Source organism: Pan troglodytes, chromosome 2 (genome assembly GCF_028858775.2).
Source record: "Pan troglodytes isolate AG18354 chromosome 2, NHGRI_mPanTro3-v2.0_pri, whole genome shotgun sequence".
Taxonomy (NCBI): Eukaryota; Metazoa; Chordata; class Mammalia; order Primates; family Hominidae; genus Pan; species Pan troglodytes.
In genome coordinates, this window is record NC_086015.1 from 51,319,247 (window position 1) to 51,336,553 (window position 17,307).

Below are 17,307 nucleotides of genomic sequence, written 5' to 3' on the forward strand. Positions count from 1 at the left end.
GCACCTCGGGAGGCCGAGGCTGGCGGGTCACTCGCGGTTAGGAGCTGGAGACCAGCCCGGCCAACACAGCGAAACCCCGTCTCCACCAAAAAAATACGAAAACCAGTCAGGCGTGGCGGCACGCGCCTGCACTGGGCAGGCTGAGGCAGGAGAATCAGGCAGGGAGGTTGCAGTGAGCAGAGATGGCGGAGTACAGTCCAGCTTCGGCTTGGCATCAGAGGGAGACCGTGGGGAGAGGGAGGGAGAGGGAGGGGGAGGGGGAGGTTAACTGTTCTTAATGCCTTATTTATATTCATTGTGAGCTCCTGAAGGTAGGAACAGTAGTATCAAAATGTTTTCCATCAAAGAGAAATCTACTCTGGGTATATCTTTTACTTTCTTTGGGAACACCTGTCTCAGATTACTCCTAACTCAGATTTTGCCGGGCTGCTTTACTGTTTGAATGCTGAGCCCCACCTGCCTGTGGTAGGGAACAGAATTTGTGTTGAGCAGCCCTGTCTGAGGTAGCAGAGCTGGTGAGGACCTTCTGATTCCATCCAGTCTCTATGCCACATTGCCTGTCTGGTGGACCTACACTCTCTTCTACCTCCAGACATCTTCCTGCTTCTCTTCTCATTTCCTTTCTGTGTACCTCCCTTCTGTGTCTTCTTTGCTGATACATCCTCTACTAGGTGATCTTTAGGTGTTGAAGTTCTTCAAGGCTGTCTTATAGCCTCTTTTCTTCACACTTCGAGTTCTCTCCCTGAATGATCTTTTTTCTGTCTTCACTGATTATTTCCAAAAGTGTTATTTGAGCCCAGACTTATCTCTGTATTCCAGACTCTGTCATCCACTTTCTACATAGTCTCTGTTTAGATGCCTCCCAGGCACTCGGTGTCAGCTTGTCCAAAACTTTATTTGGTCATTTACTCCTGACTTTGTCCTTCTCTGTCGTTTCTGATCTAAGTATATGGCACCTCCACATGCCAGATCGCACCAGTAACCTGGAAGTCATCTTGACACCTCTTTTCCCTCACTCCCACATCTACTCAGTCACCAGGTCACAGCAGTTCTAAGGTCAGCATCTTTCCTGAGTCTGACTTCTTTTCTCCTTTCCCACTGCCACCATCCAGGCCGAGCTCAGCTCTTCTCTCTCTGGACCAGGCAGTGGTCTCCTGGCTGGACTCCTAGCTGCCACTCCTGTCCCTCCAGTTCATACTCTATCTCCACAGAGTGGCCTGGTCAGCTTCGAATTTCTTCCTTAGTCCTGTTCCCTGGTTTCCTGTTACTTTTTTTTTTTTTTTGATCCGGAGTCTCGCTCTGTCGCCCAGGCTGGAATGCAGTGGCGCGATCTTGGCTCACTGCAAGCTCTGCCTCCCGGGTTCACGCCATTCTCCTGTCTCAGCCTCCTGAGTACAGCCTGGGACTACAGGCACCCGCCGCTTCGCCCAGCTAATTTTTTGTATTTTTAGTAGAGACGGGGTTTTACCATGTTAGCCAGGATGACCTCGATCTTCTGGCCTCTTGATACTTTTAAAGTAACACGTAGAATTCTTGAGTGTCCCATCTATTTAGTCAGCCTCACATCACATCACTTTGCTTTTCATAGCTGTTCTTGAATCATGGAAGCCACTGATCTCAAACATTTACCAAAGGAATAGTATGTTCATGATTTTAAAAACCAAGTATAGGCCAGGCGTGGTGTCTCACACCTGTAATCCCAGCACTTTGGGAGGCCAAGGCGGGCGGTTCATGAGGTCAGGAGATCAAGACCATTCTGGCTAACATAGTGAAACCCCGTCTCTACTAAAAATACAAAAAATTAGCCGAGCATGGTGGCAGGTGCCTGTAGTCCCAGCTACTCAGGAGACTGAGGCAGGAGAATCGCTTGAACCCGAGAGGCGGAGATTGCAGTGAGCCGAGATTGCGCCACTGCACTCCAGCCTGGTGACAGAGCAAGACTCTGTCTCAAAACAAACAAACAAACAAAACAAGTATAGTAGAGTTACAACATATGAACATTTAAGTTATCTGTTGACTGGTAGACCTAATCTTCTTCCCCCTTGTGTAACTCCATCGCTTCTTTTAATTTACCAAACAAAGCCGTTGACAGGTGTTAAAGTTTCAGGGCCATAATAATAAAAAATAATATAGAGGCAAGCAGGAGTACTGCATTTTCAGTCTTCAGAGTGTATTATGCAGAGCCCTGCTCAGGAAGAATTCTGTATCCACTCTTTGTAGAAGCCAAGGGGCATGAATGCTGAGTCTTTGCTAGTTTTAGTGGAAGTGGTTTAGTCTTTCTCATTTTAATTGATCTTTTTTTCTTAGAAGCAAATTCGGAGGTGTTGTGCATACCTAGGAAGTCCCATGATTGCCCCAAATTTGCTTCGTAGATGCTATTCATTGCAAATAATTTCACAGTGGTAGTATGGGCAGGGGCACTGTTTGTTGAATACACAAGGAGATCTCATGTCCTGATCTAGCCTCAGCAGCTTCCATGTGTATTCATGGGTGTAGCTATTTTAGTGTAGAGTGTTTTGTGTATACCATAGATTCATTTCTTTTTTTCTGTCCTATCTTGGACTTTGAACCGAACTCTAATACTTTAAATCTACTGTCTGATTCCATTTCATTGATAATATTTTATAAGAAGTATATTTTTAGAGGTGGGTATGTAGCAAAATGTGACTAAAGGTAGAGATGTATGCTAAATAGCCTTAAGTTTTCTAACCAACCAGTTATGTGTTTCTTACAGATGAATTTTTTTGAAAAAATTGTGTGGCACCAGTTCACATGTCTTTGCCACCTTAGGAGTGGGGAAGAGGGGAGATTTGAGGTAATTGCAGATCAGTGGAGAAAGTGGCCTTTGCATGGGCCTATGTAATTCTAGATATTAATTATAGGGAACCCACTTACCCTCTTATATAAGCTATAGTTTATATTACATTTATTGGTAAGAAAATAATATTTTTATCTCCCATTCGCTTTGTGCTCCCTCCGCCCCCCGAGAGGCTAGGTTTCATTATGTTGCCCATGCTGGCCTCAAACTCCTAGTAACTGAGATCCAAGGCATGTGCCACCATGCTTAGTTTAGTCCTTTTTTTAAATGGATGTTTTATTTTGAGATAATTGTAGAATCACATGCAGTGGTAAGATAATTCAGTGAAATCACACATACCTTTTAATTTTTTTTTTTTTTTTTTTTGAGATGGAGTCTCGCTCTGTCGCCCAGGCTGGAGTGCAGTGGCGCAATCTCGGCTCACTGTAGGCTCCGCCTCCCAGGTTCACGCCATTCTTCTGCCTCAGCCTCCTGAGTAGCTGGGACTACAGGCGCCTGCCACCATGCCCAGCTAATTTTTTGTATTTTTAGTAGAGACAGCGTTTCACTGTGTTAGCCAGGATGGTCTCGATCTTCTGACCTTGTGATCCGCCCGTCTCGGCCTCCCAAAGTGCTGGGATTACAGGCGTGAGCCACCGTGCCTGGCCTAATTTTTTTTTTTTTTTTTTTTTTTAAATAGAGAAAGTGTCTCACTTTGCTGCCCAGGCTGGAATGCAGTGGTGTGATTATAACTTCCTGTAACCCCCAACTCTCAGGCTCAAGCAATCCTGTGTCAGCTGCCTAAGTAGCTGGGACTACAGACGCATACCACTGCACCCAGCTAATTCATTTTATTTTATTTTTTGTAAACACATGGTCTTGCCATATTGCCCAGACTGGTCTGAAACTTCTGGACCCAGGCAGTCCTCCTACCTCAGCCTCCCAAAGTGCTAGGATTACAGGCATGAACCACCATGCCCACAACTTTTTCCTTTTGCCCAGTTTCTCCCAGTGGTAATATCTTGCAAAACTATTAAGCCAGAGAAACTGAAAGTACAATATTGCAACTAGAATATTCAGTTGCAATCTTATTCAGATTTCTTCAGTTTTACTTTTATTCATTCTGTGTATATGTATATTTAATTCCATGTAGTTTTATCATGTGTAGGTTTTTTATTTATAATTTTTTTCTCAATTGACTGAGAACTCAAGCTGAGAGAATGTATGCTATTTATTAGGTCCCTCTCCAATTCCACCAGTAACAACCTAAGCATAATTCCTTCTCTTCACATAATAGCTACCTGACATTGGGTGAGCTACTTAACTTCCAAATCTTGGTTTTCTCATCTATAGAACATGATTCACAGTAGCTGCCTACTGCAGAGGGTTGCTGTGAGGACTGAAATGAGAAAATGTGCAGAATGGGTACCTGGCATAGTCAGTGGCATACAAAAGGAGCTCAATAAATGATCATCTCTTTTTTTTAAAAATGACATTTTATTTTATTTTATTTTTCGAGACATTCTCTTGCTCTGTTGCCCAGGCTGGAGTGCAGTGACAATTATAGCTCACTGCAACCTTGAACTCCTGGACTCAAACCATCTTCCCAAGCATGCACCACCATGCCTGGCTAGTTTTTTGTAGAGATGGGGTCTTGCTGTGTTGCCCAGGCTGGTCTTAAAAATCCCTGCCTCAAGAAACCTTCCCACCTTAGCATCCCAAAGAGCTGGGATTAAAGGCATAAACCACTGTGCCCAGCGAAAAATGAGACATGTAAAAACTGAGATTACAAATGAGAGTGTTTGGGTTTTTAAAAGCTTTTCACAAAAATGTAGTATCACAGGATTGTAGAATTGGAAGGCCTCTAAGTAGTCACTTAATAGTTTTGAAACCAGTCCAGGACCCTGCTAAGTGTTCTTAGCTCTTATTCTTACGCTTATTTGTTTTTTGTCTTTTTTTTTTTCTTCCTTTTTGTGAAGAACGGAGTCTCGCTATATTGCCCATGCAGGTCTCGAACTCCTGGGCTCAAGCTATCCTCCCACCTCTGCCTCCCTGAGAGCTTGGATTACAGGCATGAGCCACCGCGCCCTGCACTTAGCTCTTATTCTTTATGATAAAAGAAAATCGGCCTTCCTGTAATTTTCTAGATCTGCCCTAATCCATGTGATAGCCCTTCTAGGATTTGACAACAACTATCATGTTCCTCCTAAATTACCTTTTCCAGACTATCCTTTAGCTATTCCTTATAAGATGTAGCTTTCAGACTCTTGCCCATCTTGGTCTTCCTCATCTAGACAAGGTCCAATTTGTTGTTCCCCTTAGCTGAATACAGAACTCAAATGTAATCAGGCTAACATATCCCAAGATAGGCCTATCTTCTCTGTAGCTGGTTTTTTTTTGAAACCAGGTCACTCTGTTGGTGCACATACAGCTTGTTCTTTTGTCTTCTGTTTATTTTCTAGATGAAAAATAAATGCACAGCAGTTAAACACAGCCAGTTGAACACATACTTAACTTTCATTCCCCTCCATAACCCCACTAAAATAGTAGTAAGAGGGGAAAGACATATCAGCAAATGAGAAATCAATGGAATATTAAAGCCAGAGAGCATGTGTGGAAGACTTAGTGGGCCAGAGGAACTGAAAGTGCCTCCCGGGGGAGAAACTGAGAAGGAAGAGGATTTCTAGTGTAGAACCTTGGAATTGTTCCAGAATTGGAGACACCAAATACTGAAAACAGGAAGATTACTTGGAAGTCTGCATGAAAGGCAATTAGATGCCTGCACCCCCTCCCCCACTCTCTCAGGAGATAGGAAGTTTAGTCTTAGATACTGAACCAGAGGCGCCGAATCAGGCACACCAAGCATAGGAGAAGGGGTGCAATATGGAGCAAAACTGAAAAGAAGAGCTTTAAGATAAGAGTTATCAGTAGTGCATGGTAGAACCATCCACCTCTTACACCCAGTTTCCAGAATATCTGTAGGCCGACAGATATTTCCCTGCAAGAGACTGGAAGATCGTGCTCTGATAAAATTAACTCCAGAGAAAAAGTCCTGAAGATACTGAATACTTCTAGGGGTCCTCAATCAAATGGCCGATTCTTGCCTGATCACCCTAATGTGAAGCCCACAAATCGACAAGCCTACCCCCTAGCCAAGTGTCACCAGACATTTAAAGAAAACCTCTAACATGGAAGACAGAGATCAAAACAATTGGAAGAGAAAATATCTCAGGAAACAGTAAAAGCAGAGAGATAAAGAAGAAAAAAAAGTTGTAACTATATACTATCTCAGGAGAGATTTGAGAAAATATTGCATTCATGAAAGATGAACAGGATTCTTTTAAAAAGGAAGCTTTTGAAAACAAGAACTCTAGGAAATTAAAAATATGATAGCCAGTATAAAAACCTACAACACAGAAAGATTGTAAGATAGGGTTGAAGAAGTTTCCTCACTGATAGACCAAATGAAAGAGATGGAAAGTGAGGAAGAACAATAAGAAAATTAGAGGATTATTCCAAGAAATCTAACACCTGACTAATAGAAATTTCTGAGGAGAAAAAATTACAATAGGAGGGAGGAAAGTATCAAGGATTAAATGGTGTAAAGAGATTTTTCCAGACCTGAAATAATGTCTGTAGATTGATACAGCACAATAAAAGAAAACCAATACCAAGATACAATACTGTGAAATTTTAGAACTACAAGAATACAGAGAAAATCCTAAAGGCTTCTAGAGAGCACAGTTACATACTTAGAGTTAGGATTCAAAATAGCATTCGATTTCTCAATAACAACAAACTAGGCCAGGTGTGGTGACTCACGCCTGTAATCCCAGCTCTTTGAGAGGCTGAGGTGGGAGGATTGCTTGAAGCCAGGAGTTTGAGAACAGCCTGAGCAACAAAGCAGGACCTGTCTGTACAAATATATATACATATGTATATATGTATATATGTGTGTATATATGTGTATATATATACATATGTATATATGTGTATATATATACATATGTATATATGTGTATATATGTATATGTGTGTATATGTGTATATATATACATATGTATATGTGTATATATACACATATATATACATATGTGTATATATACACATATACATATGTATATATATATTTTTAAACATAGCCAGGTGCACACTAGCATGCCTATAGTCTCAACTACTCAGGAGACTGAGGCAGGAGGATTGCTTGAGCTCAGGAATTCAAGTCCAGCCTGGGGGACAGAGTAAGACCCCATCTCTAAAAACAAAGAACTAGAAGACAATGGAGCAATACTTTCAAAATTTTGACAGGAAAAAAGTCTAAACTTTGAATTTTTTAACCAACTAAATTATTATCTAAGCTTGAGGGTAGTAAAGACATTTTCAGACATTGTACATAGACCCCTTCTTATGGGGCTCTACTAGAAGACACATTTTTATTTGTTTGAGATGGAATCTCGTTCTTCTTGCCCAGGCTGAGTGCAGTGGTACGGTGTCTGCTCACCGCAACCTCCGCCTCCCAGGTTCAAGTGATTCTCCTGTCTCAGCACCTCGGGTAGCTGGAATTACAGGCGCCTGCCACCACGCTGGGCTAATTTTTTGCATTTTTAGTAGAGACGGGGTTTCACCATGTTGGCCAGGCTGGTCTCGAACCCCTGACCTCAGGTGATCCACCCGCCTCAGGCTTCCAAAGTGCTGAGATTACAGGTGTGAGCCACCATGCCCAGCCTAAAAGACACTTTCTACCAGAACAAGTGAATAAATAAGAAAGAGGACTACGTGGGGTTCAGGAAACGGGGGTGTTAGTATAGGTGAGGGAAACAGAATTCCCAGGAAGAGTTCCAGTAGATAATGTCTCAAGAAACAGACAACTTAAAACAAACAACTGATAGAGTACCTGACTGAATATATTAACCAGAGTTTTATGCTCTAGGGAAAAGAAAAATTATACAAAAAGGAAATATATACTGACAGTATACAGCATGGCTTGGCTACAAATAATATTTACATAGACTTAATGCAACTCTTCATATTAATTTAACCAAAATTTGACCTAATTATATTGGAAAGATAGGGAGAGTGTATGGGATAGTACATGAAGAAAGGTATCAGGACAAATTCTTAATCTTCCATAATAGGAATTAGATTAGTAATATAATAGTTATCTTTTGCCGCATAACAAACTACCCCAAAATTTGTGACTTTTTTGTTTTTGAGACTCCATCCCAGGCAGGAGTGCAGTGGCACGATCTTGGCTCACTGCAGCCTCTGCCTCCCAGGTTCAAGCGACTCTCCTGCCCCAGTGACCCAAGTAGCTGAGATTACAGGCATGCGCCCACTAATTTTTGTATTTATTGTAGAGACAGGGTTTCATCATGTTGCCCAGGCTGCTCTCAAACTCCTGATCCACCCTCAAGCAATCCACCTTCCTTGGCCTCCCAAAGTGCTGGGATTACAGGCATGAGCCACCCTGCGTCCGGCCCAAAATTTAGTGACTTAAAACAAGTATTTATTATCTCACAGTTTCTGCTGGCCAGGAGTTCAGAAGCAGCTTAGACATTTCTCACAAAGTTGCTGTCATCTGAAGGCTTGGCTGGAGCTGGAGGATGCTCTTCCAAGCTCACTCAGGTAGCTGTAGAAGTCTTCAGTCTTCTTCATATGGGCCTCTCTTAAGGATATGTTATTTAGCTTCTCTTAGAGCAAGTGATCCAGAAGAAGAGGGTAAGAGGAATTTCAGTGCCTTTTATGACCTAGCTTTGAATGTGACATACCATCGTCACTTCTGCTATATTCTGTTGGTCACATAGACCAACCCTGACATGTTGTGGGAGGGGACTGCACAAGGGTGTAAATACCAAGAGTGAGCATTTACTGGGAGCTATTTAGAGGTTGGGTACCACAGGGAATAACTCAAAGTGAAAAGTCAACAAGTAATATGTAAGCACATATTATTTAGAAAGATGGAGAAAAGTCCTAGAAGCAAGAGGTTGCCCCTGGGAGTAGGAATCACGGGCAAGGAATCAAGAAAACAGAGACTGCTAGTTGTTGTTTTTTCTTTTGTAATAAACCTCATAGAACAACTCTAAGAAATTTGAGCAGAGGATGGGTGCGGTGGCTCATGCCTGTTTAATCCAAGGATTCGATCTTCCAACCTCAATCCTTGGATAAACATGACACAAAGAGATGACCATCAGATAGTGAGATTCTCTGGCATTTCACTAATGTGGAACCTGATAAAAAGGAAAAAAGGACTGTTTTGCTCTTCCTGGAGAATAGAAAGTTCTTAAGTGGAAATGTTTATATAGCTTGGAGCTATAAATGGCTTATTGAAGGGAAGAGCCTTTTGGCAGATAGTTGGAAAACACTTTATAGAATTCCTCAGGCTAAGGGTGTGTCAGTGAGGATTTGACGCTCATTGGAGGAAGAGTTGGCCTCTGTCCCTGCTAGCCATGCAGAGCAGCAGCCAGTCCACAACACCAGTGTATCTCCTCATGCCCCTGCCTCCGGCCCAGTCAGTACATATTTACTCTTCTTGAGGAGCATACTGTTAGGAGCACCAGCATTCTTGGACCGTTTGTCTAGTCCATCTGCCTGAGGTTGGGATAAAGTGTTACAGGAATCAGGTATTTGAGTTGGTGGAGTAGCTGAAAGGGGTGCATTGGAGACTACCATATAAGTAAAAACGATTACATGAAACCATTCAGGCTTAAATTTTTTAGCTGTTTTAACGCTTCATTAAAATGTATTGTTTACATTCTTCTACTGTAACTGAGTATATTGCATTTAAAATACTTCAGGGTCATCATGCTAAGCCTTGGCCTCCATGCCCTGGGATGCCTTCACCGCCTTTGCAATGGGCAGTGGGGTATGCTGTGGAGCCGGGCGGAGGGGCAGGGTGGGTTTTTTTTTTTTTTTTTTTTTTTTTTTTTTGCATTCCTCAATATCTGTCTTTGTATTTTACTTTGCTCACAGATTGGGGACCACAAATTCAGTGCCCACCGGATTGTCTTAGCAGCCTCGATCCCGTATTTCCATGCTATGTTTACAAATGACATGATGGAGTGCAAGCAGGATGAGATTGTAATGCAAGGAATGGACCCAAGGTACTGAATCCCACCATTAGGTTTCGCAGGCTGCTTTCCAAGTGCAGTTTCAGCCTGTGCACGGTTCTGTTGAGGACCTGCAGCAGGACACAGTGTCTAATAGCCTAGCTCTACACAAATAATAAGTGATTAATAAGCAGATTAGAACCTGGGCCAGTGGTCTGAGATAGGGTTAAAATGAAGGGAGTTTTGATGCTGCTGTTTTTACCCTACTATAAGAGAAATACATTTAATAGGACCTAGACTCCATGATTTTTTTTTTTTTTTTTTTTGACTGGGGCTGGGTTTAAGAGTGGTGGTATATTATTCTCTGCACTTTTCTGGGCTAGTCATTTTAGCTGACAAAACAGTTCTTCAAATAAGTGTCTTCATTTACATCCCTTCTTATCAGTCTAGAACAGTGTTGTCCACTGGAGGTTTCTGCAGTGATGCAAATGTTCTTTCTATTTGTATTGCCCAAAATGGTAGCCACTAGACACAGATGGCTATTGAGCACTTGAAATACGACTAGTGGGACTGAAGAACTGAATTTTAAATTTTGTTTAATTTTAATCAATTTAATTTTAAAGTTAAATAGTCACATGTGGCTAATGGCTACTATATTAGACAACACAGGTCTAGAAGGTGGCAGATGTTATGGTTATTTCATGGTTCAGAAAATTGAAGCTCAAGGAGATCAAGCCCAAGGTTATCCCCTTAGCTGGTAGTCAGTTATTGCCCAACCTCTTAATCTGACAGTGGTGACAACTAGGGAGAAAAGAGCTAGGAGACTGTGTGTTACCCTCTGGATGATCAAAGTGCCCCAATACCGGAAGAGGATTTATATACCCATGGCAAGGTAGAAATCTCAGGTCAGGCCAGGCAAGGTGGCTCACGCCTGAAATCCAAACAATTTGGGAGGTCAAGGCGGGAGGATTGCTTGAGGCTAGGAGTTCAAGACCAGCCTGGACAACATAAACCACATCTTTATAAAAAAAAATTGTTTTTAATTAGCCGGGCATGGTGGTGCACACCTGTAGTCTCAGCTACTTAGAAAGCTGAGGTAGGAGGTGAGCCGAGGAGGTCAAGGCTGCGGCGAGCTGTGATCACACCACTACACTCCAGCCTGGGCAACAGAGTGAGACCTTGACTCTTAAAAAAGAAAGAAAGAAATCTTAGGCCAGTTACTTATGAGGAAAGACGTAGAAGTAAGGTGTCCAAGGGCAGTTGTGCCCTCCTATTCTCTGAGGTGTGTGTCTGAAGGAGGCATGCTCGTCCCATGAATAGTCCAGGGGCTTCATTTAACAGAGATTGCCTGAACATCCATGATGAGCACAGCTCTATCATATATCTGAGGTATAGCAGTGAGAAAACAGCACCTCTTCTCATTCTGCCAACCTTTTTTTGGGGGGGGTGGGGGGGGAGGCAATGGAGTCTCACTCTTGGCACCCAGGCTGGAGTGCAGTGGTGTGATCTGGGCTCACTGCAACCTCCACCTCCCAGGTTCAAGCAGTTCTACTGCCTCAGCCTCCCATGAGTAGCTAGGATTACAGGCACCTGCCGGTTTTTTGTTTTTTTTTTTTTTGAGATGGAATCTCACTCTGTCGCCCAGGCTAGAATGCAATGACATGATCTCTGTTCACTGCAACAACCTCCGCCTCTTGGATTCAAGCGATTCTTCTCCCTCAGCCTCTCAAGTAGCTGGGACTACAGGCTCATGCCACCACGCCCGGCTAATTTTTGTATTTTTAGTAGACACAGGGTTTTGCCATGTTGGCTAGGCTGGTCTCGAACTCCTGACCTCGGGTGATCCGCCCGCCTCGGCCTCCTAAAGTGCTGGGATTACAGGCGTGAGCCACCGCGCCCGGCTTCTGCCAGCTTTCTAGTAGTGATTTGGCAGTCACCAAATACATGCATGGTATGGCTAAGAGTGAAAGTGATATGAGAAAAGTAAAGCAGAGTAAAGGCTAGTGAAGGATGGTGGAGTCTGTGCTATTTTCAGGTGATCAGGGAAGGCACCTGTCATGGGGTGGCATTTGAGCTGAGACATCTTAATTGAAGTGAGGGAATGAGCCATCTGGGGGAAGAGCCCTCCAAACAGGGAGCAGTCATTGCAAAGGCCCTGAGGTAAGAATATGTCCAGAATGTTGGAATCAAGTAAGAAAGGGAGAAAGTGGAGGTGAGGAAGATAGATAGATGGAGAGGGACCAGAGCACATACAGCCTTATAGGTGGAATTTGGATTTCATTTTCAGTGTGAATTGAAAGCAGAAAAAATGTTAGAAATCTCATTCTAGAAATTTACCCCAAAGAAATAATTCAAAAACGTTCTAACAGCAATAAGATGGTAATGGCTATTATGCTTACCAATAAAGGAAATAAATGATAGCATATTTGCATGTTGAAATATTATATAGCAGCCACTAAAAACAATAAACATGAAGACAGTGTACCAACATGGGAAAGGCTTGATAAGTATTTTATGATTATATCCATATAATTCATGCGTGTTGGCGATCAAGGACTAAAAATGAATGTAGAAAAATGACCGCTGTTGACTTTTTCAGTAGTGAAATTGTAGGTGATTGTGTTCTCTTTTTTAGAATTTTCTGTAGGGCAATGTAGACCGCTTGGTAGAATGAGTTTTAGGCTGTGGTGAAGTAGTTAGTCCATTAGATAGATTCTCAAAGGGCCTGGGCTAAGTAATGTCAGTTCAGTTAGGGCCTGAGTCTCCCGTGGGCCAAGACTGGTCTCTGAAAGCACCTCACAGCTTTCCCTCTTTCCTCTAGTGCCCTGGAGGCTCTGATCAACTTTGCCTACAACGGCAACCTTGCCATTGACCAGCAAAATGTCCAGTCATTGCTGATGGGGGCGAGCTTCCTGCAGCTGCAGAGCATCAAAGACGCCTGCTGCACATTCCTTCGAGAACGGTGAGGTGATGTGGTGGGCCTGGTGGAGAACATGACTATTTCATTTCTGGAATCTTCTGCCAGTTTGCTGAGTTCTTGGGACCATATATAGGTTTATGAAGGGAGTGAGCTGGAAAGGTTATTTTGCAGCACTTACATTTCTTGAAATCAGTTTGTAGCAGTGCCCACTTCTTTGAGATGAATTTTTTCAGAACATGATTTACATAGTCCAGCCTGCCCTTTCCCTTGGCTTGACATGTACATCTTCTGTTCCTCCCCCTCCAATCTCACCAGCCACTAATTTAGCTGATTTCTCACCAAACTGATTTGTGCAGTGCTCCCCTACTGTTCCATAGCCATCTCCATCTTTGTTTAGGTACTTTGCTCTCTGAATTTCTTTTCTTTTCTTTTTTTTTTTCAAGACAGGATCTTGCTCTGTCACCCAGGCTGGAGTGCAGTGGTATGATCTCACCTCACTGCAACCTCTGACTCCCATGTTCCAGCAATCCTCCCACCTCAGCCTCCCGAGTAGCTGGAACTACAGGGACGTGCCACCACACCTGGCTAATTTTTGTAATTTTTTTGGTAGAGATGTGGTTTTGCCATGTTGCCCAGGCTGGTCTCAAACTCTGCCCACCTTGGTCTCCCAAAGTGCTTGGATTACAGGCATAAGCCACTGCTCCCAGCCCTCTTTGAATTTCTTGACCTTCCTTTTCATACTTCAGTTATTTAAGAGCCTACCCAAATTTCACTTACTGGAATTCTCTATCCTCCTTAGTCCATTGGGAACTATCATTGTATGCACTTTTATGGTTGGGACCATGGATTATACCCCCACCTATTTCCAGTGCTTGGCAGTAGGCCTCGTGGGTCTCCTATGACCTTCTGCCTGAGCAGTTAAGAGGGCTCTCCCTCCCCCTCAAGAGCCAGAGCTCTTAGTCATAAGGTAAAGGCCTTTTAACCAGCAGAGGCTTGGGGATGTGGGTTAGTGCTGGGCCACAGACAGGCAGGAGGACCCCAAACAGCACCCCTGTGTCTGTGGTGCTTCGCACACCCAGCCTTCACCTGAGCCTACTCTGATCACTAGGTATCTGGTCTGTCAGCATTCCTCCTGACTCAGATCTGCCCTCCGAACCTCATCCCCTCATGGAGCTGACCTCCCCTCCCCCATTCTCACTCCACCTATCCAGTTCAGTTAGCAGCATATGGACCACACCCGCTGTCTGTTCATATCCTGCCCACACGGTGCTCATGGTCATCACACTGAGTACTGCTGTGTGTACAGCTAGTCAAATAACCATGGTAATGATGCCTAAGATTTAGTGGGGAGCTCATCTGCTGAACACTGGGTAAAGGGTTTCATCCTGAGGTAAGTGGTGCTGTTCGCAGTTTTATAAAGACCTTGTAGTAAGAGTAAAGCTGCGGAACCAACCTTGTCCCTGCTGTGGGATGCCTTCTGGGGCAGGCCAGAGGGTGCATATGGAGATGTGAGGAGCACACACTATCTTTCCTGCTCGTTTGTGAGCTTTTTAAGACACAGACTGGACTTAGTTCACCTCTTTTTCCCACAGAACTTGGAAAATGACTTCCTTTTTTTCTTTTTCTTTCTTTCTTTTTTTTTTTTTTTTTTTTCTGTAAGGTAGAGCCCCAGGCTTGGAGGCCTTGGGCTTTACCACTGCTGAAATGACTTTCTGTGGCTAAGTAGGATTAATCCTGGAAAGGATTGTTGGCGAGCCTCGAATCTTCACCAATGGACAACAGCTCCACCTAGGGGGCTTTTGAGATTGTCACTGTCAACACTGGATCCAGGCTATGTTGTAAAGTACTGTTATCTAAAAGTTGCTTAGAAAAGTAATTTTTAGGCCAGATGAGGTGGTTCATGCTGTAATCCCAGCATTTTGGGAGGCCAAGGCAGGAGGATTGCTTGAGGTTAGGATTTCCAGACCAGCCTGTATGGCAGAGCAAGACCCTGTCTCTACAAAAAAAAATTTTTTTTAATTAGTCAAGTGCAGTGGCTCACATCTATAGTCCCAGCTACTGGAGAGGCTAAGGTGGGAGAATTGCTTGAACCAGGAGCCCAAGGCTGCAGTGAGTTATAATCACCTTACTCCAGCTTGGGCGACTGAGCAAGACTCTATCTCTAAAAACTAAAAAGAAAAAAGAAAAGTCATTTTTAGGCCAGTGCAGGTTTGCATGCACCAGTAGCATTTTAGGAATAAGTACTTACGCATAAACCTGATGTTTTGAGCCTATCCTTGACATTTTTTCATTCAGCCCTTCAGGACCCTTTCTGAGACCTAAACCTATACCTCTCCTGTTTCCTGCCACAGAATCCAGAGCCATGGCCTGCTTTCTGTTTTCTCACCAGTAATTCCTATTATTGTCTCTGTTCCTTGGAATGATTCTCCCTGAGCCTCGCTACAGAATGTGGTGGTGTCTCCCAGCTCCCCACTTCGTATGTGCCCTTGAAGGTGCATCGTTTTCTTTTCTTTTTTTTTTTTTTTAAGGCGGAGTCTTGCTCTGTGAGACAGAGTGTCACTCTTGTTGCCCAGGCTGGAGTGCAGTGGCGCGATCTTGGCTCACTGCAAGCTCCGCCTCCTGTGTTCATGCCATTCTCCTGCCTCAGCCTCCCAAGTAGCTGGGACTGCAGGCGCCTGCCACCACGCCTGGCTAATTTTTTGTACTTTTAGTAGAGACGGGGTTTCACCATGTTAGCCAGGATGGTCTCGATCTCCTGACCTTGTGATCCGCCCGCCTCAGCCTCCCAAAGTGCTGGGATTACAGGCGTGAGCCACCACGCCCAGCCGAGGGTGCATCATTTTCAAGATTTGATTGCCAGCGACTTGAGGAAAACCATTCTGAGCACCATTGGAAGATATGTGACAGCACAGAGAAGCTGCAATGCCATCAGAGTTCTTAAAGCCACAGTTCCTGAGGCTGCTCAGTCTATTACATCTTCAGCCCGCTGCTTTTTTTTCCCCCTGAGGCTGGGGTTGACTTTTTCTGGTGGCCCTATTTCCGGCCTTCAAATGTATGGGCCTCCTTGCTTTTAGGCAAGCACTGGAGCTGTGTATTTCCTTGCTTTTTTTTTTTTTTTTGAGATGGAGTCTCACTCTGTCACCCAGGCTGGAGTGCAGTTTCGCGATCTCGGCTCACTGCCACCTCTGCCTCCTGAGCTCAAGCATTCTCCTGCACAGCCTCCAGAGTAGCAGGATTACAGGTGCCTGCCACCATGCCCGGCTAATTTTTGTATTTTTATTTATTTATTTATTTTTGAGACAGTCTTGCTCTGTCGCCCAGGCAGGAATGCAGTGGCATGATCTCAGCTCACTGCAACCACCACCTCCCAGGTTCAAGCGATTCTCCTGCCTCAGCCTCCCGAGCAGCTGGGGCTACAGGCGTGCGCCACCACACCCAGCTAATTTTTGTATTTTTAGTAGAGATGGGGTTTCACCATGTTGGCCAGGCTGGTCTTGATCTCCTGACCTCAAGTGATCTGCCCACCTCGGCCTCCCAAAGTGCTGGGATTACAGGCCTGAGTCACCACACCCAGCCTTGGAGCTGTGTATTTTCTGAAATTATCTCAGAGGTAGATTGGAACACCAAATGCGTCAATGAACCACGTCAGTAACCTGTTTAATTCAAGTCACCGCTTCCTGCCTCTGATAAAGCATTATGTCTTATGCTGTCTTCTTGCTTCCAAAGTCAAGCTGTGTCAGCAAGGAAGAAGGTTGTGATGTGGCTAATGAAAGACGTGTGTCTCCATCAACCCTTTAGCTGTAGGTTTATTTTCCCTCATATCTCCCTCCTCCTCTTGCATGGGCCCCTTTCCTGTGTGGCCGCTCTCCTTCCTTTTCCCCCACTAATTGCCTCACAAACAGGCTCCCCACATCCCCCATCCTCTTGGATGTAAAAGCCCAGTTCAGTTAAGAAGGTGTGTTTTGGCTGGGCACGTTGACTCACGCCTATAATCCCAACACTCTGGGAGGCCGAGACAGGGTGGATCACCTGAGGTCGGGAGTTCGAGACCAGCCTGGCCAACATAGTGAAACCCCATCTCTACTAAAAATACAAAAAACTTAGCTGGCTATGGTGGCGGGCACCTGTAATCCCAGCTACTTGGGAGGGTGAGGCAGGAGAATCGCTTGAACCTGGGAAGTGGAGGTTGCGGTGAGCCGAGATCGTGCCATTGCACTCCAGCCTGGGCAACAAGAGCGAAGCTACATCTCAAAATAAAGAAAAAAAAAAAAAGGAAGGTGTGTTTTGGCCAGGCGTGGTGGCTCACGCTTGTTATCCTGGCACTTTTGGAGGCCGAGGCAGGCAGATCGCCTGAGGTCAGTAGTTGGAGACCAGCCTGGCCAACATGGTGAAATGCCATCTCTACTGAAAATACAAAAATGAGCCGGCCGTGGTGGCGCACGCCTGTAATCCCAGCTACTTGGGAGGCTGAGCCAGGAGAATCACTTGAACCCAGGAGGCAGAGGTTGCAGTGAGCTGAGATCATGCCGCTGCACTCTAGCCTC

General features: G+C 44.3%; 1 protein-coding gene across 2 annotated transcripts in view; it reads left to right on the forward strand.

Annotated features, from left to right (window-relative positions):
* KLHL18 (kelch like family member 18) overlaps window positions 1-17,307 on the forward strand; it is a 63,929-nt gene that overhangs the window by 27,040 nt on the left and 19,582 nt on the right. For both annotated transcript variants that reach the window (XM_009445375.4, XM_001144888.7), the window contains exons 2-3: window positions 9,767-9,897; window positions 12,665-12,805. In XM_009445375.4, coding sequence (XP_009443650.2) covers window positions 9,767-9,897; window positions 12,665-12,805 — 272 coding nt within the window. The remainder of the gene's footprint in view (window positions 1-9,766; window positions 9,898-12,664; window positions 12,806-17,307) is intronic.